This window comes from Annulohypoxylon maeteangense (genome assembly GCF_022496945.1).
Source record: "Annulohypoxylon maeteangense strain CBS 123835 unplaced genomic scaffold GGS22scaffold_1, whole genome shotgun sequence".
Taxonomy (NCBI): domain Eukaryota; kingdom Fungi; phylum Ascomycota; class Sordariomycetes; order Xylariales; family Hypoxylaceae; genus Annulohypoxylon; species Annulohypoxylon maeteangense.
Genome location: NW_025953248.1, coordinates 2,239,432 through 2,266,735, shown reverse-complemented (window position 1 = coordinate 2,266,735; position 27,304 = coordinate 2,239,432). Strand labels below are relative to the sequence as shown.

General features: G+C 46.4%; 12 protein-coding genes across 12 annotated transcripts; 5 read left to right on the top strand and 7 right to left on the bottom strand.

Moving 5' to 3' along the window:
* The first annotated feature begins 76 nt into the window (after window positions 1-76).
* Window positions 77-3,020, top strand: GGS22DRAFT_150104 (DUF221-domain-containing protein). Its single transcript, XM_047959260.1, has 3 exons — window positions 77-329; window positions 399-563; window positions 626-3,020. The coding sequence occupies exons 1-3, from the start codon at window positions 201-203 to the stop codon at window positions 2,948-2,950; spliced, it is 2,619 nt and encodes an 872-aa protein (XP_047823986.1). The 5' UTR covers window positions 77-200; the 3' UTR covers window positions 2,951-3,020.
* A 623-nt stretch (window positions 3,021-3,643) lies between these two features.
* On the bottom strand, window positions 3,644-6,120 carry GGS22DRAFT_183498 (uncharacterized protein; the record flags this gene model as incomplete). Its single annotated transcript, XM_047964098.1, has 4 exons — window positions 3,644-3,935; window positions 3,989-5,110; window positions 5,158-5,686; window positions 5,766-6,120. 4 exons carry the CDS (start codon window positions 6,118-6,120, stop codon window positions 3,644-3,646), a joined length of 2,298 nt encoding a protein of 765 aa, XP_047823985.1.
* A 452-nt stretch (window positions 6,121-6,572) lies between these two features.
* GGS22DRAFT_183497 (uncharacterized protein) lies at window positions 6,573-8,176 on the bottom strand (the record flags this gene model as incomplete). The annotated part of the gene is made up of 2 exons (XM_047964097.1): window positions 6,573-8,062; window positions 8,116-8,176. 2 exons carry the CDS (start codon window positions 8,174-8,176, stop codon window positions 6,573-6,575), a joined length of 1,551 nt encoding a protein of 516 aa, XP_047823984.1.
* A 263-nt stretch (window positions 8,177-8,439) lies between these two features.
* On the bottom strand, window positions 8,440-10,251 carry GGS22DRAFT_150101 (carbohydrate-binding module family 66 protein). The gene has a single exon (XM_047959259.1). The coding sequence runs from the start codon at window positions 10,070-10,072 to the stop codon at window positions 8,525-8,527; it is 1,548 nt and encodes a 515-aa protein (XP_047823983.1). The 5' UTR covers window positions 10,073-10,251; the 3' UTR covers window positions 8,440-8,524.
* A 1,788-nt stretch (window positions 10,252-12,039) lies between these two features.
* Window positions 12,040-14,114, top strand: GGS22DRAFT_183494 (uncharacterized protein; the record flags this gene model as incomplete). The annotated part of the gene is made up of 5 exons (XM_047964096.1): window positions 12,040-12,066; window positions 12,161-12,301; window positions 12,358-13,208; window positions 13,257-13,531; window positions 13,594-14,114. The coding sequence occupies 5 exons, from the start codon at window positions 12,040-12,042 to the stop codon at window positions 14,112-14,114; spliced, it is 1,815 nt and encodes a 604-aa protein (XP_047823982.1).
* Window positions 14,115-14,376: 262 nt separating this feature from the next.
* On the top strand, window positions 14,377-15,690 carry GGS22DRAFT_8993 (uncharacterized protein). Its single transcript, XM_047968367.1, has one exon. The coding sequence runs from the start codon at window positions 14,639-14,641 to the stop codon at window positions 15,506-15,508; it is 870 nt and encodes a 289-aa protein (XP_047823981.1). The 5' UTR covers window positions 14,377-14,638; the 3' UTR covers window positions 15,509-15,690.
* Window positions 15,691-15,744: 54 nt separating this feature from the next.
* On the bottom strand, window positions 15,745-16,379 carry GGS22DRAFT_194343 (uncharacterized protein; the record flags this gene model as incomplete). The annotated part of the gene is made up of 1 exon (XM_047965491.1): window positions 15,745-16,379. Exon 1 carries the CDS (start codon window positions 16,318-16,320, stop codon window positions 15,745-15,747), a length of 576 nt encoding a protein of 191 aa, XP_047823980.1. The 5' UTR covers window positions 16,321-16,379.
* A 516-nt stretch (window positions 16,380-16,895) lies between these two features.
* Window positions 16,896-18,855, top strand: GGS22DRAFT_150097 (heterokaryon incompatibility protein-domain-containing protein; the record flags this gene model as incomplete). Its single annotated transcript, XM_047959258.1, has 1 exon — window positions 16,896-18,855. A coding segment is annotated over exon 1 (1,522 nt), but the record flags the coding sequence as incomplete, so codon positions are not given.
* A 433-nt stretch (window positions 18,856-19,288) lies between these two features.
* Window positions 19,289-21,625, bottom strand: GGS22DRAFT_150095 (uncharacterized protein). Its single transcript, XM_047959257.1, has 2 exons — window positions 21,515-21,625; window positions 19,289-21,436 (listed from the first exon to the last, which is right to left on the bottom strand). Exons 1-2 carry the CDS (start codon window positions 21,562-21,564, stop codon window positions 19,828-19,830), a joined length of 1,659 nt encoding a protein of 552 aa, XP_047823978.1. The 5' UTR covers window positions 21,565-21,625; the 3' UTR covers window positions 19,289-19,827.
* A 237-nt stretch (window positions 21,626-21,862) lies between these two features.
* On the top strand, window positions 21,863-24,830 carry GGS22DRAFT_8962 (kinase-like domain-containing protein). The gene is made up of 5 exons (XM_047968358.1): window positions 21,863-22,298; window positions 22,368-22,577; window positions 22,651-23,105; window positions 23,167-24,000; window positions 24,070-24,830. Exons 1-5 carry the CDS (start codon window positions 21,969-21,971, stop codon window positions 24,752-24,754), a joined length of 2,514 nt encoding a protein of 837 aa, XP_047823977.1. The 5' UTR covers window positions 21,863-21,968; the 3' UTR covers window positions 24,755-24,830.
* A 44-nt stretch (window positions 24,831-24,874) lies between these two features.
* GGS22DRAFT_177170 (putative short-chain dehydrogenase/reductase) lies at window positions 24,875-25,772 on the bottom strand (the record flags this gene model as incomplete). The annotated part of the gene is made up of 2 exons (XM_047963494.1): window positions 24,875-24,922; window positions 24,993-25,772. 2 exons carry the CDS (start codon window positions 25,770-25,772, stop codon window positions 24,875-24,877), a joined length of 828 nt encoding a protein of 275 aa, XP_047823976.1.
* A 247-nt stretch (window positions 25,773-26,019) lies between these two features.
* GGS22DRAFT_150092 (uncharacterized protein) lies at window positions 26,020-27,123 on the bottom strand. Its single transcript, XM_047959256.1, has 2 exons — window positions 26,361-27,123; window positions 26,020-26,294 (listed from the first exon to the last, which is right to left on the bottom strand). Exon 1 carries the CDS (start codon window positions 27,005-27,007, stop codon window positions 26,399-26,401), a length of 609 nt encoding a protein of 202 aa, XP_047823975.1. The 5' UTR covers window positions 27,008-27,123; the 3' UTR covers window positions 26,020-26,294; window positions 26,361-26,398.
* Window positions 27,124-27,304: the final 181 nt, after the last annotated feature.

The window sequence follows — 27,304 nt, the reverse complement described above, 5'->3', positions numbered from 1 at the left end:
CGTCACTTGGCGGTGAGCCCCACTATAGCTTCTAATTTGACGCTCGAACTTTCCAAACTTGGAAACCTCAAAATATCATAATATCATCGTTCCGAAACGCCCTCCTAGAATCCCGACCCTAATGTTCGAGGTCCCTTTCATCTCCGGCTCAGCCAGCGCACACCCTTTTTCTAGATGTAGAAACATATCATCGATAAATCATGTATTCTGACGACGATGATAATCCTTATTGTAACGGCGAGATAGCTGCCGGCCCTGGCAGCAAGGACATCTTTGTCCAACTCGTGATCTCGGCAGCGCTAGGTATCTCAGCCTTTATCGCCTTTTGTGTAAGTCTCTCACAAAGATTTGAGTTACCTCATATCGATTTTCTTATTCTAACATTTTTATTTGGATAGATCCTCAGACCTCGGTGGACGACGCTGTATGCTGCCCGAAAACGACATAGCGACCCTCAAATTGCTTTACCTGTACTCCCCGATAGCTTCTTTGGATGGATACCCGCGTTATACAGGGTGACAGAAGAGCAGGTGCTGGCATCTGCAGGCCTGGATGCCTTTGTGGTACGTATTTTGATATAGGGAACATGAACTCGGTTCTAGATCGCTCACACATATGCTCGCAGTTTTTATCGTTCTTCAAAATGTCGCTTCGCTTGTTCGCTACAATATTATTCTTCGCTCTTGCTGTCCTTTGGCCTATTCATAATACCTTCGATGCCGGGACAACTACACCTCCCGGCAAAACGCCTGGAAACCACTCATTCTATATCGACCTGTTCCAAATACCCGATTCTCATCTTCCAACAAATCTTGGACATATCTTGGAAGACTCCGAACCCGAGGATAAGAGCTGGAGCTATTTATGGGCATACATGGTTTTCACCTGGTTCTTCTCCTTCCTCACGATGTATTTCATGAATTCCGAAACCATTAAGGTGATCAAGATAAGGCAAGATTATTTGGGCACTCAGTCGACAATAACCGACCGAACGTTCCGATTGACGGGGATACCGGAAGATATTAGAACCGAGGAGAAGATCAAAGATTTTGTAGAAAATTTGGAGATTGGACATGTCCGAAGTGTCACCTTGTGTCGCAACTGGACTGAGATTGATGGATTAATGACTCAGCGAGAGGTACTTCTTCGAAAGCTAGAGGAATCATGGAGCGCTTACCTAGCGCGACGACCAGCGACTGCGCTAGTATCTGACGATCAACAATCAGAAATCGCAGACGGTAACATCCAAGAGAGTGAGAATAACGATGAAGAGTCGCGGGAAAATGGACGTCTTCTCGCTAGCAGCGGTCTACGAGACATTCTTGCTGAAAGAGCGAGGCCAAAAATTCGACTTCGGTTTGGCTTTTTGAAGTTGCGAAATCGCAAAGTTGATGCTCTCGACTACTATGAAGAGATGTTACGGCGCCACGACGAGAAGATTCGGGAAGCAAGAAAGAAGGAGTACCCTCCAACAGATTGCGCGTTTGTCACGATGGATTCTATTGCCGCCTGTCAAATGGCTGTCCAGGCCACCGTTGATCCTAGACCGGGGCGATTACTAACCAAACCAGCACCAGCCCCATCAGATGTGATATGGAAGAATACCTATGCTCCGCGATATAAGCGTCGATTGCAGTCTTGGACAGTCACCGTTTTTATCACATTTCTATCAATTCTTTGGCTGTTGCCAGTAGCGGTGCTGGCGTCACTGCTTAATATCTGCACCATTGAGAAGATACTGCCCTCCTTAGCTGCTTTTCTGGAGCGTCATGATATTACTAAGGCATTCGTGCAAACTGGCTTGCCTACGTTAGTAGTCTCGTTGCTCAACATCTTGGTTCCATATCTCTATGATTACCTATCAAACATCCAGGGCATGGTGTCGCAAGGTGAAGTTGAGCTTTCCACAATATCGAAGAATTTCTTCTTCATATTCTTCAACATTTTCATCGTCTACGCAGTCTCGGGTAGTGCAGCGCTATCGGAATTCTGGACGATAATTAGTGACTCGTTGAAAGATACGCGTACTATTGCGAGCAATATAGCCGGTTCAATCCAGGACCTAAACAGCTTTTATCTCAATTTCATCATGCTCCAAGGCCTTGGCTTATTCCCATTCAAGCTTTTACAGTTCGGTAGCATATCACTCTACGCGATCTACCGGATGGGAGCCAAGACGCCTCGAGATTTCGCCGAGCTTGTTCAACCAGGTCTCTTCAACTACGGATTCTATCTTCCAACTGCGCTACTTGTATTCATCCTTTGCTTGGTTTATAGCATTCTCCCCGGCGCACATATCGTCTTGTTCCTTGGTATATGCTATTTCACGCTTGGTTACTTTGTTTACAAGTATCAGTTACTGTATTCGATGGATCAACCCCAACACGCCACTGGTGGTGCATGGCCAATCATTTGTGGTCGTATTATTGTTGGACTCGTTGCTTTTCAGGTTATCATGATTGCTATTCTAGTACTGCAGGCAGCTTTCATAGCCGCAGGACTTATCGTGCCACTTTTGGTGTTAACTTTTTGGTATCACTTCTACTCTCGACGCCGCTTTACCCCACTCACGAGGTTCATCGCGCTCCGAAGCATCAAGCGGGCTACTGATCCCGGCCTCGGAAGCCGCCCTGACCGAGACCCAGAGCAGATCCAACGGCAAACTAGATTGTCGAGGCGCATGAGCACCATAGACGAAGATCGGGAAAAGGGGATGAGGTTTATAAATCCGAGCCTCGTCATTCCCCTAGAGCAACCTTGGGTTTACCAAGATCCGCCACCACTTCTCGAAAATTCGTCTGTTGACTCTAACACGGGAAGCATAAGCGGGAATGGGAGTAGTCAGGCGGCGACGCCGCTAAGGAATAATAACGGGTTGGGAAGCGTTGCTAGTTCTTTTAGTCTAGGAGATACCCACGTTTGGAGGGACAACGGTGATGACAACGTGTAACGATAGAATTAGATATCCCATGCGCCTACGTATTTTACATAATAATGAAATTGGAAGACTTGATGCGTTATATGCTTCTATTTGTTTTGACCTTTTGCGTCAATTTGAGGTCCGTAGATATGAAGATTCTCCGATTCCTAACTGCCGTTTTAATGAAACCTAGAACAACCATTTCCTGTAAATTTAAGGCGTACAACAACTAATCGCGCTATAGTTTTGGTACACTCCCGTAGCGCGCTGCCCTAGATACAGGGTGGGATCGCCCTGACGTATAGCCGGAGGCTTTCATAAGCGTAAAAGTTTAACGTTAAAATCAACTGAACTGAGGTATTCGAATTTATATGTTAAATGAAGAAAATATGTATATTTTAAAGGGGGGTTTTTTTTTTTTCAAAAATAAGTATCATAATTTAATCCATTGAGATTCAAACCTGGTACTTCTATAGAAATAAGTATTCTGTATCGAAATTATTGTACGTGAAAAGGAGACTGACGATGTAGCATTGAGTGAGCGCTATAATGTACATACTAAATTATAGCACTTGACAGCGCTGCACCCTCTGTATCTACAAGGGTCCATCATAAAAGGGGCTCCCCACCTCAAGGAAAACAAAGCGTATCAGATGTTTTTTATATTAAGAAAATAAAGAAATTATATGTTATAGATGAATTCATCTCCTGTATCGCGTTCAATTAGAAGATACTAACCACTCTTCCTACAGATAGTGATTTTAACTTGCTAGTTAGTCTAGTGTAGACGGAGCAGAAGTGGTCGTGCATCGCTAATGGTTCTTCCGCTCTAGGGATTTCGTCGGGAACGAGGCTTATACGCTGAATTCTAAAACGATGTGCCCTATCCGACATAATTCTTGCGTCGTCAATCATGCCGAGTTTGAAGTAAGCTTGAGATAGCATATATTGTAGTCGAGCGCACTCTTCGGGGTGGTTCTCTAATCCATATTCCAGAATCGATTCGCATAGGTTTCTAAACGTAACAATATTAGCGACGGAGGTTCGGGGGTTGGAAATAAAACGTACTGTGAGCGCTCATAGGCACCAGTGAAATAACTTAACGCGGCAACCATATATACGCTCTCAACATAGCGTATATCATCTTCCGGGAGAGAATATGATGACCTCTCCGCTAGAATGGCTTCGTGTAGTTCCAGGGCCTTCATCGCCTGTCCAGCATAGAAGTACATTGTCGCTTGGGCAAATTGGTAGTGTGAGAAAAGCCAAGTATCATGATGCCCTTGTCTAAGAAAATCAATTGCTCGCTGACAGAACTGGAGAGCTCGGCCTGACTCCCCAGACGCCATGAATGTGAACGACTTCACGAGGTAGTATTTCGCATACTGAAACGGAAGATCGGATCTATTGGGATCCCATCCCTCGAAATGGCTCCGGCACATTTCAATGACACGATCCGCCTCACTGAAGTCTCCTTGACAGAGCAGCCCGAAACTGAGATCCGAGTAGGCATTTTGAAGAATGAGATCCGTATCTCGGGTTGCTGAAAATGTTGGGTCCGTCATGTTCGTGTACCTCAACCGTACTTGTAGAGCTGATCCGCGATAGGTCATAGATCGCTGTCGTTCTTCAAGCCCGTTTTTGGAGCTGACGGCGCCAAGAAAACCGCAGATATCAGTTTCGAGGGCTGCCGCTGTGTCGCGTGAATCCTCGATTCGACCGTGGGAGTCGAAGTGAGTGAAATGGTTCGGGATCCCATTTCGCGTTCCTTTTTGCGACTGGAATGACTGAACAAGTGCCAAGGCTGCTTTCAATATTATGTTTCCCTCCATGGATGACGTTCTAACCCAGGAATCTTGACTTGCTTTGCTAAACGTAAGAGCAAGTGCAGAAGATGCTACCTTATTTCCAGGAGTCTGATGGAGATTCTCGTATAAGCGTAATGCATGAGGAATTGCGCCACGAACCACATTGTTGGAATCGCAAGAAACAAGATTCTGCAGTGCGTCGGCTGAAGGTATCATGCTTCGAACAAGATGGCAAGCAGACGAGAAGACCGCGTCGCGGAGTGCGGTGAAAATATCTAGCCAGCAGAGAATGTCGATCTGCAGGTCGCGGTCAATTGATATCCCACCTCGTAGTCGACAGATAAGTCCCTTTCTCCGCAGGAACTTGATGGTCTCTCGCATCCTATATTTTGTTAGTTTTAATACTTTTCGTAGCGGAATTGAATGTACCTGAAGGGATCGGCACAGCCGATGTCGATTGGGATACCCCTTGAGGATAATAGGAGATCGTCGGAAATGAAGTCACCATCAAGGAAAGACACTACTAAGAGGAGGTTGAGACTGGTTCTAGGAAGATCCGTGAAGTTAACTTTCGCCTTTGTCGAAGTCTTTCTAACGACAGATGCAATTTCGTCCCGCCCATCTAGGTCCTGGAGAATCCGGTGAGAGGATTCATAGTCGATGCTTGCGTTAACAACTTTCAGGAGAGACGGAGGATGGTTTCCAAACTTCCTTGAGATTTCTCGCAATTCCTGGTCCTTGAATAAAGGAGAGAGGCGTCCATGATGCGCCTGCTCGAAATATCTGTGCATTAATGCTGCCCCTTTTTTCTCGCTTAGGGGCTCGACGGTAATCGCATGGCCGAGTTCACACATTGTATCTTTCCGTGTTGTCACAATAATCGACCCAAACTCGCCCCTAGTGAGCAGGGAGTCAAGTTCAAAGTCAACATCATCGAGAATTAAAAGCCATCGCAATTCTAATAAAATCAGTTTATTGCACTCACGATAGTCTTAATGGTGAGGTAGGTAGAGCGGTTAGGTCTTAGCGAAACTTACTTGATTGTTCGAATAACTCCTTAATCCTTTCAACTATCGTCGAGCCTGTCGCACGGATGCCAAGATATTCGGCAAGAGATTGGAATTCTTCTGACAGGCCGGATTCCGTAGAACACTTGAGGAAGACGACACAGTCAAAGGAATGTCGGTTTCGGTAAGCAAATTCAACAGCTATCTCCGTCTTCCCCAAGCCACTTTGCGAGTGTAAAATGCAACTCGTAGCGTTTTCAGATCCTGATGGTGTTACTGCGTTATGGACAAGAAATCGCTGGAGTTGGCGGAGATGTTGTTCCCTACCCACGAAACACCTGTTTCGAATGGGTAGGCCAAATCGCATGCCTTTCCGTAGAGGCATGGCTAATAATTATAGAAAAAGGGGTATTTAAGTAGTTACGAATTTTCCTCAAGGTGAATGGTACCAAATGTAAGGACTTTAATTCAAGAGAAATGAAAATTGACGAATTGAATTCTTATATCTTAAACAAGTTAAATGATATAACTGTCAATTTTCAGATGATTATAACAGTGTTTCCTCTCCCAGGAAGCTTCAGTTATTCATTCTCTGGGTATATGAGCTTTCCTTGGCTGCAACTCACGAGGCAAGACACCAACTACCTAGCAAACGCATTCTGCTAGTTGAATTCCTTGACTATGAAGATACCTACTAAGTACACAGTCAGATATATATCACATATTAATAAGTATCGTAATGGTTAAAAGCCCAGTACCGCCAAGTCCTGTTGTCATACATGTAAATAGGGGTAATAAAAGTTTCTGTTATTCGTGATTCTCTACCTATCTGCCAAGTCAAGGCCACATACCATCAAACATAAAGAGCCAATCTTCCCAATACCGATCAAACCGCCCAACAAGCCAGCTTCGCCCGTCACCTTGTCCGCCCACTTTCCAAGGCCGAGTATACAAGCCTTCCTCCTTTAAGTGTCTTTTCAACGCCACGTTGATGCTGAAACTGCTTGGGCTCACCCCGGTGAAGTAGTCGCAGTTCAACAAAACGACAAAATCGACGAGGGCCTGCTGGTCCCAACTTAACTCCTCCAACTTCTCGAGTTCCTCGTCACCCTTATCAAATAAATCATACTTAGACCTGACGTCAAGCTGCAAAGTCGCCAAGGCCTCCTTACCAAACTTCTCCGCCTCCGTCTTGTTTCCCGAGGCCAAGTACGCCACCCGTCCTTGGTACCCCTGACTCGCAGCTTCACGTAAGTAACTCTTAGTCTGATTCTCATACGACGGCCATTGAGACAAAGCATCTGCCTCAGAACGTAAATGCACACCGAAAAACGAATCACCGGCCACAGTTTCAGTACCCTTTGTCGAGGTGGCAATTATCCTCATCATAGTCACAATCGTATCAGCCAAGTCCAAGATATCCTCCCTCACCCTAAGCAACCCACCAAACGTAGCCGCAAACTCCTGCCCGTCGCGAAATACAGGCCAATCCCACAACACACCCCACGATAACCGGATCAGCCGCGGATTATCCACATCATCAACAGGCGCCCATCCTCTCTCCGCCGCAGAATCGCGCAGCCAGTCGCGAAACGCAGAGCCGAAGAGATCCGTATACCTATTCGGATCGCGCTGATCGCAGCCCGCACGACTGCCACCAAAACGCTTCGGCGTCACCTTCTCCACAATCCTCTCAACACTACGGCCCTCGCGCCTTGCCTTCTCCCTCGCCCCGGGGACATCCTCGACTTCCGCATACACCGCAATGCGCGGACACGCATCCGCCATCGCGCGTCGGAAATGCAGTTCATCAAACATGTACCCAAAAGGCTGGGACTCACGAAACAAGTTATCGAGATTCGAAACCGAGCGCGCGCGAATACGCGGGAGGACGAGCCCGGTGGCGCCGGCGTCGACGGCGTAGCGGATGCATGTGAGGATGTAGTTCCGGATATTGCCGGGGCCGCCGCTGTTATTATCGCAGACGAAGGTGAGGCCCGGGACGTACGTTGTTTCAGCGCAGACGCGGCGGAGGGGCCATGCGATGAAAGGTGCGCGCGCGCTGGATAGGTCTGCGGCTGTATCTTCGTTGCGGTCTCTGTTGGGACGGGTTTGCTGGTGGTGGAGTAGGGTTGCGGGGGAGTGCGGTGGGTGGCTTGGCATCAGGCGGCAGGTCCATATGAGTATGAGCAGCAGCCCGGCCGTGTAAGCGAGGAGCCGTGCGGTGACGTGCCGGTAGGTGCTTGTGGTCTTGAGTTGCCGGAACGCCATTACATGTTGATAAGGCTTTCTTGAGCGATTGAATTCGTCATTCGTATGGTGTTTTCCTGCGTTAGGAATCAGCAAGGAGGAAAGTCTAGAAGCTGTTCCTAAGTTCAACGGAATTTCTTGGTTTTATTCTGTTTCGAGACCGACTCAGCTCGGTGTCGTAGAGGTGCCATTTTGGGCAGTTCCGGAATGTGGAACCCCGAACTTGCTCAACTACCAGGTTAGAAGTAGTACGGCGCATCCCTCAAAGAGTAATCAAGTATTATCGTATTAAATACTCCTACCTAGCTATCCTTTTAGATTTAGCGTTCAATCGTGTATTAGAGGTATAATTGCTACACAATTGAGGAAATATGATTTTATGTACGATAGAAAAGGGGGTGATTTAGGGTTAAGGTCAAGGATCTAGATGTATTAGTCATCGGGGTTAGGGTTGGGGTTATATTCATTTCTATCATTACATATTTTGAAATGAACTGATAATTACCTACAACTCAGGAATACCTAATAAGCAAACAAAGTTAATTATAGGATTTCCCTGCGAACACGAAGCCAAATACCGCACTGGTATTGAAAGACCCCAAGCCGGTTGCGCCATGGGTGAATGAATCGTCCTCAACAGTGATCCTAGGACCATAACCATCCTCAACGTACACTCTGATTTCATTGCCGATGGCTCTGACCTTGAGCGGATACTCCTGTCCATATGAGAATAGAATATCCGCCTGCCCGAGTTGCGTCCAAGTTCCTTCGTCGTTTTTCCGCAGGATGACTTTGCCCTCCGTGGAGATAGCTGCATAATAACCGTAGGCTCCGGATTCTAGACTGGTGGTCCGAAAAATGAGCCCAGCATTGCCGGTACCTTCTGTGATGCTGACGGTAGCGCTAAATGACAAATCTGAAAAATTCGTGTCGAGTGCAGCTAAAGCCTTTTCCGATTGAGCGACGTTGAGTCTTTGGTTTACCACCGACCAATCACCGCCCGATGTTTTCCAGTTGAACATTTGCCCGTTCGCGAAGTTGTCCTTGACCATCATCTCGATAGGTTCAATGGTGCCGTCCTTGTTAAAGTACATGCGATCGTATGCTAGTACGCGGTGGTTACCGTCGGTCTCGCTTAGCGAGCGGCGATGATAGACGATATACCATATATCCGTGTTTGGAACGTTGATGACGCCGTTATGACCACTGCTCTTGGCCACTGCTTCATCCTGCTGTAAGATCTTGGCTATCTTGTTGAATGGACCTATAGGCGAGTTGGACATTGCGTAAGAAACAGAATAGTCAGGACCAGTCCAGTCTCCCTCTGACCACATCAAGTAATAGGTGCCGTTGCGCTTAAGCATCTGTGAACCCTCAACATAATTGTCAGGGGTTATTTCCTTGAACTGTGTTCCATCGTCGAAGGTGCCGATGGAGATCATGTCTTGGTTTAGCTTCGCTACATTGGCATGTGAGTGACCTCCGTAGTAGATATAAGCCTGTCCATCCACGTCGTCTATGAAGACATCCTGGTCAATTGGCTGTGCACCATTGTGGTACTCTCCGATCAATGGCTTCCCGATGGCATCGACGTACGGGCCTTCCGGTTTATCTGACACAGCAACTCCGATGCCCCCGATCTTTCCTTCTTCCGGTTCGCCTTCCTGGATATCATTGGCAGCGAAATATAGGTAATATTTACCATCTCTGAAAATTGGTGCGGGGGCCCACAGGGCTCTGGTAGCCCAAGTCACATTATCCGTGGTTAAAACATTGGGGTATTTTGTCCAGTTGATTAGATCCGAGCTTGAGAAGGCGTCGAGATAAGTCTGTTCATCGTAGCCATACGAGGAGGTTGGGTATACCCAAAAAAGGTCGTCGTAGATTTCCGTGTCTGGGTCGGCATACCAACCATTTACGAAAGGGTTGCCCGATTCTGCAGTAGTATAATCGTTAGGAATAGGTCGATTTGCTGCTACTGGCATCGTGAAACTTAATAGGATATAAATAAAAGTGATTTTAGCATAAACGTCCAATCGAAACCCAGAGAGAAGGGATTTTGAGCTGAGTGAGGAGAAGAATGCCATGATGATAGTATGCCAAAACTTGGTTAACTTTGAATGTGGGGATACCTGAGGAAGGAATTTATTTGTGTGGATCTGGATGGCCTCACTTAAAAAATGAAGTAACTGATCATATTGGAGATCTATCTTTGAGATCTATCTTTGTTGATGTGGTGGGCGTAAACATTGACTTGAACTTTAATAAAGCAACATGCCAATCTTATCTTGATTACCTACTGTGTGTACTAGGTACTAGATATGATAAAGAATACTCTCGTCGCCATCATTGAATAGTTATGACAAGTTAAGCTGAATCGCAAATGCCCACTTTCAATGCTCCTTCATGTTCCGTTAACATCGGTCAGTTGGACGGAGTAGCGCTGCGTGATAGGGACCGGGCGCTGCACATGGTTATCTCGCCTTCCTTGTAGGGCTAAATGTTGCGGCGGGACATGCACGCGACCTAAATATGTTGGACATGGCACGTTGCTTCCTTTATAAAAGATTATCTTTCTGTTCCAAAGAAGAGATGTCTTTTTAAATGTAGGATGAAGTTGAAGTTGATAGACTTCAGATCTATTGTGTTGTACTAGAACAGGGTCAGCCAACTTAATCAGTAATCAGAAAGTTCCCATTATGCACTAATCTTGAGTTACATAATCCGCCCCAAATTGAATCGTTCACTGGATCACGTAATAATAGCGACTGGTCCACACTAGGCTAGGAAGGTTGGCCCCCTCTTAACCTTCTAAGGACCAAGGTTGTTTCTTATTTCAACCTTCTCACTTCTCATCTTTTTGTAAAATCCTGTCAATACTTTCGAGCTGCGACCGAATCGTTTTTCGATGCTCTTTAAGACCTTTTTTCTTTCGTGGAATGAGCTCTCCAGAAGCGCTTGGAGCTTCGGCAAGGTATCGCTTAAGCATGATAGGGTCGGTTTGTCGACGCGCTCTATTACCTGTTAATAAAAAGGCCGACACGCACAGCTTACGGCACGCACTTACGTTTGGCCTGCAGAATCAGATAGTGACAGCGTGGATACGGAATCCATAATATCCGTTTCAACACAACGTTTGAAAACGAAAAATATAGAAACGGTGGTGACGGTGGTGACAGTGGTCAATAATATATTAATACCTGGTACTCAGGCTTCTTATGAAGGTGATTATAGCAGTTTGTTCAATACCAGTCTAAATACCTATCCATCGCTGGCTTATTTATAAAACTTTCTATCATCTTCTCAATTAACTAATTTTCCCAACAGGAGTTTTCCCTGTTTTCGCAAATTCATTAAGTTAGTAGTGGGACGTATAGCGCTCCAGCAGCATTATGAAAACTGCAGACCGTTTCTATGTTTTGCGCGAAATGCGCAAAATGAGAGGACCTACTAATGTTCATGATTGGAGGCAAGCCGACCCAATCATGGGTACCTACGGCTCTTACGTGCAGAAATCAAATATTTTGCTGACGACCTTCGCAATTGATCGAAACCGAGCTGCTTGACTTGCGGATGTGATCAATTTGCCGTGAGTACAGATCAATCCGCGACACTTGGGCAATTGATACCTCTTTAATGATCAAGAATCATGGATCACCTTATCTGAGCTGCATACGATCGAAAATGCTGTATTCACCCATGATAAATCAGTTAGTACACAGGAAATCGGCGGCAAGAAATCGGAGGAGGAATACTCCAGTCTTAATCCATCAACATGGAATCCCTGGGCCACCTTCTAGCCGATCAGCGGCCACGCCCCTTGGGGCATCTCTTTCCACAAGCACGATATCAATTGATATATCCGATAACTCTTCAATATCAACCGACAATCAGGAATCTTCCTCGAGTTCCTGTAGACAGGATGTTTTCGACTCTTCAGACGGGGTGTGGGACTCCAGGCACGCCTCCAATGGACTGGAACGTTGTCAGGAAGCCCTAACTCGAGAGGATAGTTGCAATCTATTGATTATGAAACATGGCAAGGGTTTGCAAAATGGGTCAAGACAATCGAGACGACCAGGTAAGAGAGAAGTAGTTGTTGATAACGACCACTGCAGTGGATATGTAAGTTCTTGATTACCAATGTCTACAATAATATTCTAACGGCTTCATAGGATGGATGTCGCCATAGCCTTAGCTATGTAAAGGGATCTAAAGACCATAATACGGAGCGGGAAGATTCAAGCCCATATACGGGTATTTACCCACGTAGTTCGCCTCCTGGCCCGATTCCACGCGTGAATACACAATTAAAGGTATTACCTATGCTCTTGCTTCTGTCGTACTTGGTATATAGACTAACAGGCTACAGCTGATATCACATATGGACTCCTTGAACCTCGGGAGTAATAGACGTGGACAATCACCTGACATCAGCATAGTGCTCAAGTGCATCCAGAAAAATGTAAAACGCCCCGAAACCGAATCCACGGCATCTCGAAAGAACAGGAAAAAAAGAACGGAAGAGTGGTTGCTCGACCAAGGTATTCACGACATTCAACCTGGTAGTGATGTGGCCCGACTCGATACTCCCTCTTGCTTTCCTCGAGCTAATGCAACATTAACTCCACTAGCTGAGTTAGAAGAGGCCCATTCGAGCGAGGGCACATCACATGAATTGGATCAGCAATCTGACTGCTTCTCTGACGATTTGAAGTCCATATCAGATTATCTAGGAACTAAAGCTACCAGCACTTCAAGATTCGAAGATTTAGAAGAGGTCGAAGTATCATGTATTCCAAATGAGCAAGAGGGCGTTGATGAAAAATATCAGCAACTTTTGCCCTCCCTCAAGGGGTTGCGAATAGTTGAAGGCCTCACAGTCCAACAGTTTGGTGCAAATCCTACCCAAGAAGGTACGAGTTCTTCTCGAAGGGGCCAAGGACCTGCATCATTTGGATTCAATCTACCAGGAGGAAGCCGTTCGACCTCGAATAAGAAGAGGAAGCTAGGGGAAAACAATAATGGTAAATCAGAAGACGATAACCATGACGATAGTGACGAGGACGGTTCTCGACGGTTAAGAGCAAGGCATGATAAAGGAAAAAATGTGGAGTCGGCGCTGCTAGCCTGCCCCTACTTTAAGCACGACTCGAGAAAGTATAGTGGTAAAGAGTGGAAGAGATGCCGTGGGCCTGGCTGGGATTCCGTTCGTCGAATGAAGTGGGTTTCCGAGCCACACATCTTGTATTAAGACTAACGTGCTTCTAGAGAACACTTATACAGTCGTCACCGCCAGCCAGAGTTCGTGTGTAGGCGGTGTGGCAACTGTTTTGCGATTGAGGATAATCTTAACGATCACAGCCGGCAAACCAAGCCTTGCGAAGTACGACTACTTCCCCCAATGTGTGGTTTTGATTCGACACAAGAAAAATTACTAAGATCTCGAAAGAGGGAATTTACCAGCATGTCGGAGTTTGATAAGTGGAAATTAACCTACACAATCTTATTTCCTGATGTTCCCAAATCTCAAATTCCGTCTCCTTGTAAGTGATCCAGAAATATTGCTAATAAAATACGTAGGTCTTAGCTATACTAACATATGTAGATTACGGTCATATCGGATCTGTTTCTGATGTCCTGAGTGACTTCGAAGAATTCGTGCAGACGGAAATAAGTGGAGATTTCCGAGCTACCTTGGAACACGGCTTGGAGACCAATTTCAACCTCACGGAGGACAGGTCTAAGCAAAAGGCAATCGAGTGGCTTAAGGATATTCAAGTCGAATTGGTGCGATCCTTTCAAGCTCGCTGTTGGTCAAGGGCTTCTCTACCAACCACATCTACCAACCCTGGGCCTTCCGAAGTTAGAACGTTGAGTTCTGAGATGACCCCGCCAAGTTTTGAAGGATCCCAACTTCTCACGGAAGTATCAACCACTCTAACCATCGAGTCTATCATAGACGACGATGTATACACTGAAAGAAACGAGGAGTCGTTAGGTTACTTCGGCGGCCATTGGTTAAATGATAATACTTATCCGTTCCTGGTTGAGCAATCCCATGACGAACGACCACCAAAGCCTGCCGACTCGGCATACTGGTCCATGGAATCGAAAGAAGATTGTTAATATCTAATTCTTATGGGTAGCGTGGGTGTATAGTGACCAACTATGCCTTGAAGCAGAAGATATGATTCTCGTTCGATTAAGTGCTACTAGAAGTTATTCGATGTTCACCGGCGATTAGGACGTTCCCCAATTTTTGGATGATGGCTACAAGAGTAAAATAAAGCCAGCAAAGAATACTTAAATAGAAGTCCCGAATGCAGAATTCCTGGTTATATTGTCATAAAACCGGCAAGGGAATATGTAGGTTGGTAAACATGGTGAGGACTAGGTAAATTATTCATTTTCAATATGGGGTTTGATTGAACCGACATAGACACCAATATGCGAATGGGCTAAATGTGTTCAATCTAGGCAATATGATTAGCATAAATTGTGCAGATCGATGAGAATTGTATCAATGGCCTAACTCGGGATTCGCAGGGTTACCCCTTAAAATCTTCTCGGTACCTGCATTTAAAGGGTTCACTTCCATCCCTTCATTTTCGCGTATCACGATTCTATCGATTTACTCTCACCATATAAAAATGCTCGAACTGATCTCCCTAACGTGTCTCTGGTTAGCGGCCAGCGCATCAGCAGAATGCAGTCGCGCGCTCCTCAAAAACGCAACCGAGCAATACGTCTCAGCCCAGAGCAGCGGCCAAATCGACGTCTTCACCGCGTTGGCGAGTAACCTGACATACACAGAAAACGAAAAACCCCTCGACATCAAGACCGGCGTGCTATCGCAGCCCATAAAGCTCGACCAGAACCTCAGCATCCACGATCCCACTCTCTGCGCGACGTTCACGCAACTCATCGCCGCTAGCGCGGAACACCCGTACGTCATAGGGACTAGAATGCTTCTTACGGGCGATAAAGTCACGACGATTGAGTCGATCGTGACGGACGAGGGAGACTGGCTGTTTAATGCTACGGGGTACCTGCATTGGGCCTCGCAGGAGAACTGGGACCCGATCCCCGAGGACAAGCGCGATAGTCGGGAAGTCATCCAGGCCGCGGGAGACGCGTACTTCAACCGGTTCCAGAGCGTGAACGTCAGCGTTCCGTTCGGGACGCCTTGCGCGCGGCTCGAGGGCGGGGCGTACACGGATACGAGCGGTGCTGGGGGGAATACGTGCAGTCTAGGTCTACCGTCTGATCTGACGGTTAGCAATCGTCGGTATGTCGTTGATGAGGAGATGGGGGTCGTGGATATCTATCTCGGGTTCCCGGGGCTCGATCGCACGGTTGTGGAACAGGCGATGCCGGATAGTCATGCGTTTAGGGTCGAGGGGGGGAAGATCCGGTATATACACACTGTTTCGTCGTGTGTGAATGCGGGGTGTGGGTCGAATTTTACTATTATTCCGACTCGGTATCGGAGAGTTCGTCGCTTGAGCAAATTGTACTAGGTTGGATTGGTAGGTCACACTACTGGTGGGCAAATACTGGTATGATTGCTACCTAGAGAACATTAGGGATTTCGTCTACTTAGCTAGCTATATGATAATATCACAGGTGAACTTACGAAATTAGGCTAGGGCTTTATCTAGTTTCATACAATACCTACAGGCAGATTTGGTATAGGTCTCTGATGCTATAACTCCATTTATTTTCAGGGGTATATACCTATGTATTACATATTACACTACCCAAATTTTTCAACCTTATCGCTGAACCTAACTGACTTCTTTACTCTAGGGAGACCAATTGGACGCGGGCGAACGATGTCCCCTGTTACGGGATCTAGATCGGGAGGTAGTAGGATGTATAACAAGGCGCAAAGATAATATTCAAACGCCGGATGGAGATCATAATTCCGTAGTTCCTGACGCGAGACCCATCTGACATTAGTTATCTTACTAGTTTCCAATTTGAACTCCTTAACCTCTAGACCCGGCGCTGGTTCAGCGAATAGAGTGGTGTAAGTCCAGGCGTCATGGTCATCAGCCGTCATAGCAGTCGGTATCAAAACATTGCCAGGTCTGATCCCAATCTTGTATTCTACTTGTCGCATCACACACTGATAGACGGTTTCTCCATTTTCAAGTCTGCCTCCTATCGTACCCCATTCTCCTGCATGATCGTTCCCTGGGGCCCGTTGTCCGATTAGCATTTCTACCTCGCCTGTATCGCGATACCGATGGATTATTAGGCCAGCTGCTCCCAATGAGCCTGATCTCAAGTGGGGTGTACAGCAGTTCTTATTATAGCCCGTCGCCATGGTGTGAAAGAGATTGCTAATAACTAGGTATGGGATGATTTGAGATAAGTATCTTGGAGTTGCGTGTGTTTGGTTAGGCGGCTACATAAAAAAAGAGAATGTGGATGCTTTATATCCATAAATGCTTTTGATTGTGTTGATGATTCAAGATATAGTTAACAATCAGGACCTTTGTTAATCTGGAATCAAGGGGTATTGTTGTAGGGAACCCCTTTTATTGAGGGGTAACTACTAACTTCTTTAGTCATGTGATGCCTTGAAAAAGTCCGCACTTGACTTAAACTAATACCTTCGATTAATAAGTATGTGAACCTTGGAAAGTAGCTGAATTTCTTCGTATGATTAATGTCGTGACTTAAATGGTGGCTATGGAGATGGTGGTTGTGGCTATGCAAGGACCTGTTAGGTAGCAATCGACCCCTAAACTATCACGAGGAGGCCTTACTTATCCCAAATCTTCACCATCAGCAAACTAAAACATCGCCATAATCATCTATAGTTACAATAATGGCCTTCACGCAGATGCAGTTATGTACAATCTGTGGTGGGTTAGATTTTTCACACCTTTTTGATGACGATTTACCACAAGATGTATTCCATTACAAATCCATCGAGGCCTTGCAGCAAAGTGCCTCGTCATGCTCTCTATGCAGGTTATTCTATAACGATATCGCTGCCCGCTTCCAGATCGAGGTCGGCAATGCAGGGCTACGAGTTGGAGAACCACGGCTTAAGGAGATTGAGCAATCTCTGCTAAATGGCTCGCAATTGATACTTCGCGGAGACATATACGGCGCACAAGACGGAGTCCAGCAGATCGGGTTTAAACTGCGACTTGTAAACCCAAAACTTTCAAATCTATTGTATTCATGGCACTATGATCTTTATCTCGACGACTCGGCCGCAGAATTGGATTCGAATATTAAAGATATTATTGTGGGAAGAAAGGTTGGAGCACCCGAGAATGCTACAGATATGATCAAATCATGGATCGATGACTGCGAGAAGAACCATTCTAAGTGCCAATGTTTGGGCGATGATCTCCCTACAAGAGTCGTGGATGTGGGCGTTGAAGGTGGTGAACCACGCCTACGGATCACCTCGGGCAAGACTGGTCGCTATTTAGCACTAAGCCACTGCTGGGGTCCTAATCCCGGCGCTGTAATCCGAACAACATTAGCGACACTTGAGGAACACCTAAATTGCATTCCGTTAGCTCGATTGTCTAAAACATTTCACTCCGCGGTGATGATTACGCGAAGTTTGGGCATTCAATACCTTTGGATAGACTCCTTATGTATAATTCAAGATGATGTTAGCGATTGGGAAAGCGAGAGTGCTAAGATGGGTAGCATATACTCATTGGCCTTCGCCACGATTGCTGCCTCTGCATCTTCTGATTCATATACTGGTTGCTTCATACCCCGCGACAATTCTACCCATGTCGGAGTTAGATATTCCATCAGTAAATCTCGGTCCTCCGGATACACCAAGGTCATGGTCCGCCCCAAAATCTTTGGTTTCCAGAATTTAAAAGAGAGCCCTCTGCAGCGTCGTGGATGGGTGATTCAGGAACGGATTTTGTCACGACGAGTAATCTATTACGACAAAGACCAGATTTTATGGGAATGCCGCGAGTTACGGAAATCGGAAGACTGTGTATCGGCAGAAGCTTACGAAATACACCACGTCCAAGGAACAGAACCCTGGAGAGGATTTCGCAACTCTTATGAGCCCGAGAATGGCCGAGCCGGAGGCAAGTTTGTTTGGGACTGGTATGAAATGGTGGAAGATTACACGGGAAGAGCACTGACAAAAGGGAATGATAAATTACCGGCTATTTCAGGCATAGCGAGCCAAATGGAGATTCGAACTGGGGAGTCTTACGTTGCTGGACTGTGGAAAAGTCACTTGCATATTGGAATATTATGGCAGCGGTCGTTAGAGAACTGGTTAGTGTTGCCACCGGGACAAGATGGTTATCGAGCGCCTAGCTGGAGCTGGTCTGCCTTAGACGGAAAAATTTCCATGTTCCCCGATTCGAAGGAAGACAATTATGAATGCGCGGCGGAAGACATCCAGGCGGAGGTAGTTTCACTGGGATTAGATTCTCGTGGGAGGCTAGCATCCGGAGTTATGACGATGACCGCACGAATTAAGGCTATTGATCCCCGAATCGACCCAAACTCCAGTGAGTACAATAGCGCGTTCGTTTTTTCGAGAGTAAAAGACGAGCCAGGAGACATACTATGCGACAAGGGCAAAGCTATTGGTAACGCGATATTTGATAGAGCGTATGAAGTTAGCGGCCCTTTATATTGTGTAGAGGTGATACGTAGGTCTAGCTGGAGACATCGTTGGTATGGGTTAGTGCTCGAACCTACAGGGCAGCACTTGGAATTTCGGAGGGTTGGCTATGCCCGGGACCTTGGTATGACATTAAAACCCGAATACGGGGAATGGTTCATGGGCGCAGAGAAACAAAGGATTTCTATAATATAATATGATAAAAATGAGATGAGATGAAGATGGAGATGAATTGCGAACGATTGAAGGAAAGAAATCAGAAATAGAATGTATAAGTGCGAGATTAGAGAAAGGATAGCAGCTTCCTGGTTAACCGCGTGCCTAAATTAGTGATCATGCGCGCCGCGCTTTCCCGTCCTTTCCCTAAAGTTAGGTGGGACCTACCATGGATATGGATTGGAATGCAACTGTGCAAGTGCTTCTAGAAGTGCTGTAAACGTAAGGGTCCAGGGGATAAGGGCCCTATAATTACTAGGTATGCAATTAGTGCAACCTCTAAGCTCAACCTTAGAAGTTCGCCGCACCGAAAGTCTGCGCGCTACGAAAGACAACAGGTCCACCCATCACCTTTGCATGATATAGTTAAGGACAACTCAGTATTATAAGTGATACCGCATATATGACTCGTCTTATTTATGAGAAAATTACACTACAGTAAGATATCAACTCTATAAGATTGACTGATAAAGGAAACATTTCTATCTCGTCCATATAATATAAATAGGGGTTAATATCCATCCAGATGAGCCCGGTTTCTCTACTATGGTCACTCTACACAACCAAAAGACATCTATACAAGTCCACAATACATATATGAGCGTGCACTTCAAAATTTATCATCTCAAAGACATCAAACAACGCTATCATGCCATTCGAATCAGGAAAAGCTTCGCAAGAACTCATTCCAACTGGCATTGCCGACGCCGGTCTTTAGCGTAAAGAGCTAATCGGACCAAATTGGCGAAGTAAACATATAAGGCGCCGATACGTGGGCGTTGAGTGGTATCGATCGGAGGTCCGGATAGACATCTGGGGTTGGTTTCGGGTTTCTAGTGACGGTAAATTGCGAGCAACTAAGGATAGCATCTCTCTCAACCTCAAGGAATTTGAATATCTGGTTTCGTTGGTACCCGAAATAGAGGCCCAGATCAAGAAGCTAGAGGAGAGTAGATCCGCGACGCGATAGGTATTTAGATTCTGTCATATTGATATCTCGCTTAGTCTAAGCAATATCTTTTCAATAAACCTAACACCGATTAAAATCCCGTCCTCGTCACGCATGTCCTCTTGATCGCCAAAGTCCTCATTCTCCTCATCCAAGCAGGTGAGGCATGTAACTACAACAGCTGTATACTTATTTCCCATCCGTTGTGGTAGCTGAGATCTGGCCAATTGGACGAGATGGTCCTTTATCCGTGTTGCTGGTTCTGCTGGCGATCCTGTGTCTTGATTAAAATCGTCTAAAGTCAACCCTAGGGTTGGTGATGGAATTTTTCTTGAGTCCTCATCCTTGATATGTGCCTCTTCACTTTTCCCGTCTATCACGAATGATTTCCATAGTCCAAGCTCTAGCAGACAGACCCCAAGACTATACACGTCGTGTTGCATCACATAATCTTCCTGCGCGTGTAGGCCTTGCCGTAGGGGGTGACGATAAAGGTTGCGCTCCCAAGCCGTATCGCCACGACGCATGGTAGAGAAGTTGACGCTACGGAATCGATCGAAGCCTAAAAGTTGGACAGCCCCAGGGGAAATCCTCCCTTCTGTTAATTCCGAATCGGAATTCGCTAGGATTAATACCGTCTCGGGTCGAATATTCTTATGTACGAAATCGCACGTGTGGACAAAGCTGACTGCCATCGCCAACTGTCTCGCGATATCTATAACGGTACTTAAATTCATTACGGGGCGCTGCAAGAGTTCTGATCGTAGGCTGACGGGCTTCCTTCTTTCGATTGGAACTTTGAAGACTAGATCGATAGAAGATAGAGTTCCCGTTGGATGTGTTCTCCGTTTGACGAGGCCCTGGCATGAGAGAAGACCGAAATTAGCATTCTCGACCTGCTTGAGTTTCCTCGCTAGAGATTCTGCATCAGCCCTTGCTCGAGGAATATCGAGGGTTGAGTCGCAGAGCATTGTATCCACGAGAAATAATTTGTTGGACCCCATACGGGGAATGAGTCGTGTGGTTGAGTATGGAATCTTCTGTGCCCTTTCCCAGTCTAACCCTTCTGCGGGGAGCGTAACATGGGTACCGGGTGTCGACTCATTCTTGACATTCTTGAGTATGTTTCGCAAATTCTGTATGGTAACCAGGGTGGAACTAGATGATACGCTCGTATTGCCTTGCTCTTCACCATAAGAGTTGCTATAAGAGTTGTTTCTGGATAGTGTGGATTTCTCTAGCAGCTCCGAGTCAACTGCCTTATCTTTTATCAGGATGATTAAATACCATGTGGGGTCGAAGATGCGCTGCCACTGTTCGAGGTCGGAAATTGTCTTATCGAGTGATTCGCGAACGAGCACATATTTCCATCTTTTAATCCGACTTTCATGTGCTTTTGCCGGATTTTCCTTTAATAAGGGTTCGACTTTCTTGATGGCGACCTGTAACTTGGTCTGCAACATCTCCAGCACTTCGAAGTGGATACGACAGTGATCCAAGCTCATGGTATGAGCAATTCGTTGGACGAATTCCACTTGTATCGCCATTTGACTCCATGTCGACTCAATTAGGAGAATTTTAGCCTTAATATTCTCGTCTGCTTGCTTAAAGGCTTGATAAACCTTTAAGAGTTTATCTCCGTACCTAGGTGTGCCATGTCAGCTTGAAATGTCAATGTAACCTTAGTCTTTAGACATCGCCATATGAGGGAACCGACCGTACCTAAGGCATAAGTCCGCTGCTCCGACAGCGGCTAGAATAAGTTCTGCCATTGAACGACGCCTCCGTCTTACAGTGTATCTGCGCTTGTTTTTAAGAAAAGCCGCGTTTCGGTTTACCTTTGCGATAGGAGCTAGAGTGTATTTAAGATAGAAAAGAAGAATCCGATCTTTAGGTACCTAGGCAACTAGTAATTAAGACTGCGGCGATGGAATCTGTAGGCTGTGTAAGGCACATTCCACTCTGGGCTAAGCATATGCGCGTGGCGGCTCAGCCCCCAATTCCCCCTCGTTCAATCACACCCTCGAGACCATGACAACATATTCTGTCCACTCTACCAAGTCTGATCCATCTTCTTTCTTCTAAGTGTGGCTAAAATTGACCGTACCTATGAATCATGGTCGTATATTGATCATGCAATGTGCTGTCGACCGATGCGTAAAATAAACCTCCGAGTATGTCGATACGACAACTAATCCAATCGTTACCCGATATCGTCCGCGACTCGAGGCTCGACACCGAGATTTTCGCCGCCTACACACAACACATCGTTTACGTATCCGGAAGCTCGGCTCGCGAAAGGCATGTACCCAAAAAAGAGCGATGGGTGCGCGATCAATTCCTCGGCCAGGGAGCCTATGGGACAGTACATTTAGAACGATGCGAGCGAAATGATGGTACTACGAAATTGAGGGCGGTAAAACAAATTAAGAAGTACAATGTAGCGGGAAAAGAGCTAGAGTATATGAGAGAGCTCGAAGCTATCTCCAAGTTCTCACACAACCGGGTATGTGAAACCGAAACGGTAGCAGCCGCCTTGCAGATACCTAGTATCGTATGCTGAACCGTATCTCAGTACTCGCATTGTTTTGTTCGTTCCGATGGCTGGTTCGAGAACGATGAATCGGTGTTTATCACCATGGAATATCTTGAGAAAGGCGATTTACATAAGTACTTAACCAAGCCGTTGCCAGAATTAGAAGCTAGAGCCATCACTTCTCAAGTTTTAGAGGGTCTCAAGTTCATGCACGAAAACGGCTTTGTACATCGAGATCTCAAGCCTGGGGTAAGTTATGCTCTATTATCTACCTAACCACCTAGGCAATAAGCCCCCTATTAACCGATTTGCTTGACATCAGAACATCATGGTGGTCACCACAGGTCCAGAGTGGTTTGTCAAAATTGCAGATTTTGGAATTAGCAAAAGAAGGCAGCAAGACGTCACAAGCATGCATACTCTACAGATGGGGACATTAGGTTTCGCGGCACCAGAGACAATGGGATTTGGACTGGGTAGTGAATCGAGATCTTACACGGCTGCTGTAGACCTCTGGTCACTTGGCGTATGTGTCTATATGATGCTCCTAAACGATCTCCCTTTCCCGAACATCGCCGAATTATTTCGATACGCTAATGGAATTTTGAGCTTCCCCTCCCGAAGTCTCCAGTCGCATTCCGTTACAGACCAGGGCCAACAATTCATCGCGGCTCTGATGTCTCCTGATCCTATGGATCGTCCTTCCTCTGAAATGGCGGATAAACATCCATGGATAACGACAAGCTTTCCCGTTCAACTAGCGGACATCAAGCATGGGTAAGGGATATAGCGCTACGTCGATTCAATATTTGAATGTGTAGACTAACGAAAGGAGTAGAGACACAATGTTATCAGCAGCTTCGGCTACCTGGAGCTCTATCTCTGAACCAATCGTCGAACAACCCGAGAAGCTAGTCGAAGCAGATACGAAAAAGCTAATTGAAGAGCCTATCGAAAACAAGACAGTGGTACTCCTAGAAGAGCCTGAAGAGACTATTCCATCTCTTCATTATCGTCCTCCGTATGTTGACAGCTGCGATGACGAACAAGAAGAGACCAACAGAGAGCCACTACCTCCTGGTTCCCCTTACGTGTTAGATGACGCAGATTCTTCTAATACTTCTTTACCAATTATATCTGAAGACCTAGAATCTCATACACCTATAACCCCGTCCTCAGACCTAGATGGCAAACATATAACTAAACCTCTTGAGAAGTTATTGACTTTACCAACTGGTATCTCCGACGAACTATTCACCCCGAACCTGGTTTCGCGTCCGAGATCCCCATATTTCGTTCAGACGAGACAGAAAATGGATCTTTCCCACATTTTAAAGCATGGTCGTTCGAAAAGCACAACAGAGAACGAGCACAAATTCGTATCCGATCACACCGATGATCTTAGGCCACAATCGCCAATCACAGTCGTACCACCCGGAGGCAACATTGAGGACACCACTAAAAAACCCGTGAACGAAAGGCCTGATAGATCTCGAATAACGGATAAAAACAAAGTTGATGACACGATAAGCAATGGGGGCAACGAAGAAGATGATAACATACCAAATGATGATAGCCAATCCTTAGTACTTTTTACCGGAGTGAAGAGCGACAAGAAGAAGGTCGCAGCTAAAATTGATCCAGAAGCATACCAAAGAGGCTTGCTTTTTGCGTAAGTACCTCTTAGTAATTCCCTTCCCCTCTTCCCACCAATGCCACAAAATTACTAACTCGATAAAAGAAAAGGAACTACATATATACCATGCGCCTATTGCGAGTCTCAGTACCATGTCTTTGGCGGCGAGATCCGACTTGTTCCGTGCGGGCATTGGATATGTCACTATTGTCTCATGGAGCGTTTTGCCCTCTATCTAGTTTTGCCGGAGTTCGAGTTACAATGCTGCGATAAGGATATCACGCGGTCATCATTCAACAGAATTCTGGTTGATCCTAAAATTAACCGTGCCTACGACAAGAGAAATGGCCGAAAACACAGACCTACCAAACAATTCATCGCCTTCCTAGATACCAAAGGAGTGTTGAGAAACCCGTCGATCAGGGCGGATATCAAGGCTATCACTGGGCTTGTCCTTTCCGAAGAGCAAGACTGGTACCCTTCACCAGATGAATCCCATCCTCCCCCCAAAAGAAAACGTAGCACTAAACCGAAACGGACTTATTATAATGATACGTCAGAATATTGGGACAGCGACCCGGATCCCCCAATGGTTCAGGATGACGAGCAGCATCTTGCGGGCTATAAACATGGGGAAGCAGATGTAATAACACATCGCGCAGGCCAGCCCGGCCGTCTCTCACGCGAAGGAGCTTCTTACACAGACATATACTCGTGGCGAGATCAGATCCCTGTTCAGCCTACCCGACCCCCCACGCTCAAAAAAACGTACCATTATGTCCGGGCGTGACAAGAATAAGGAGAGAAAAGGAAATGGGTTCATAACAACATCTGTAAATAATGAAAAAAGGTGATACATCAATAAATTCGTAAATCTTAAGTTACCTAACGTAAATACCCATCGTTCCATTCACCGTCCCACTTGATCAAGATGGAACCCCTTAACCATGCTCGAATCCTGTAACACCGATTAGCACCAGCACACACAACCCACAACACCATCTCTCAACCAGGTCACGATAACTCACCAACATCCCCTCCCAGCCAAACCACGACAGTATCCACGCAACAGTAACCATCCCGCCGCGCCAAACATCCAGCCTCGGCCTCGCCCTAAGCAAATCCCCCACAACCTCTCGCGCATAAACATCCGCCTCCACAAACCTCGCCCCGCTTAAAAACTCCCTCCCCTCCAACGTCCGCCTCACCGGCTCATAAACGCTCCCCTCAGGCAACTGCGTCGGCGAATTCTCAAACAACCGAGTGCTAACGCCGCCCGTAACCAGGGTAACGAACCTGACCCCCAACGGCGCGAGCTCCACGCGCAGCGTGCGCGCGATGGCGTGGACAGCGGCTTTGGAGGCGTTATACGCGACCTGGAACGGGGGATTAAAGACCTCGTTGATACTCCCGACCGTCGCAACCGTGCCTTTCGCCTTAATAAGCAGGGGCAGGAAAGCGTGGGTAACAGCCAACACAGCAACGACGTTAGTATCGATAACGCGTCTAAGGTCCGCGACTTTGGAGTCTGTGAAGGGCATGACGTGGTTGACGCCCGCGTTATTAATTAAGAAATCGAGGGAGCCGTCCGTAGCTTCTTGCACGGCGGAGACGGCGGCGGCGATGGAGGCGTCGGAGGTGACGTCGAGTTCTAGGGTCTGGATGCCCAGTTTGGCAAGCGCGTGCATCTTATCCGTGGTGCGGGCCGTCGCGAACACCTGGCACCCCTGGGCTTGGAACTCTGCGGCTAGGGCCGCGCCGATCCCGCCCTCGCTGCAGCCTGTTATGAGAACGGATCTGGGAGGCATTGTTAGGACGGTGATAGGGTGAGAGGGGAATATTTCGTCTCATCTACGAATTATTAGACGAGTCCTATCCCGGTGCCATGGTTGCATCGTACTTCTATGTAGGGCTTTGCTATTGCGGGGGTGGGGCTATTAGCAAGCCGGCACACCAACCGGTAGCAGGGGTTAGTTAGATTCTTAAAGTTTAAAGTTTTACTCCACCGCAAACGAAACTGATATTATCTTCGCGTAATAGGAAAATAAGTAATTAGTCGCATCTATTTAGCTAAGAAATCATCATTTGCCAGACCCATTCTCAAATCATAAACTGCTTTTTCCTATCTCCTTTTTTATGGTTTGGGAATGAGAAAGTCCTCCCATTCCCCTAATATTTGCAAGATCGCATCCACCACATAAACCAGAATAAATACAAAGTAGCGAATATTCCGTCGATGTCCGCTACCACGTGTTTAGCTCCCACGTTCAGATAGAACCCGCGACGTAGAGGTTGAGATGGACTTGGCAAATTGGCGAGAGGACTACGAGCTGTGAAGACTGATTAATATTATGTGCACTCAAGATTTAAATTGGATAAAGAAACGGTGTTAATACCTTGAAAATATGAATGTGTTCGTAACTCAGCGAATTTTTTAGATAATACCATCGAAATTTAACTCGTCAGGGCATTCAGGCCAATGTACCGCAAATTGAATCGGCGCAACTCCTGCACGGGTCGCGCGCATATCTGCGAGAGTTGCATCCACGAAGCGAGGCAGGGAATCTCCATGCAGTCCAAATTCGTGCACAGAGCCGACAATGAGGAGTGGACGATTGTTACCGGATTTCATTTCCGCAGGGAAGAAACTCGCTGTCAGATGTGGATAAATGACACCAGGTAGACCAGGTCCCCAAAAGTAACCGTTGGTTGTGATACCGCTCTTGTCTCTGCCGAAGATATCTCGGATCGAGACATTGGTGGGAATGAAGCGTGGGCCTTCCGGGTGATCGAGATTAGGAAAGCACTTGACCCAGACGAACTCATAAGTGTCTGTGTTCTCCGGGCAAAAGATTGCTTGGATGTGATAGGGAGATGGACGTTCTGACTTCGGTGGTGCGGCGGCAGCGATGCGGCAGACCTTCTTGTGAAGGCTCCAGTCTTCCTTCTGGCACTCTTTAGAGCAGTAGCAGCTACTCTTGCATCTACCGCAGAGCTCGCCACCCTTCTTCCAACACACACAACACAGCTCTAGGGATGACATCGCTCTTGATAAAGATAGTATGATTCTCTATTTTAGAGAGGTTCGGCGATATCTACCTAGTAAGTAGTTATCAGTACCTAGTCAAGGCTTGGATGTTGAACTATTAAGAACGAAATTTCAAGGTAGAATGTTTAGAAAAGCAAAGAGAGTTTGGAATTGAAGAGTTCTAAAGTTTTTTTAAATAGTATTGGGTGGCTTAAGAATAACTCACATGCATCCGCCGCTCCTGCCTTTTCAACCAGAAGCAGGCGGTTTCTGTTTGGTAAAGAGGTAGTTACGTCTTTTGTTATGAACTTT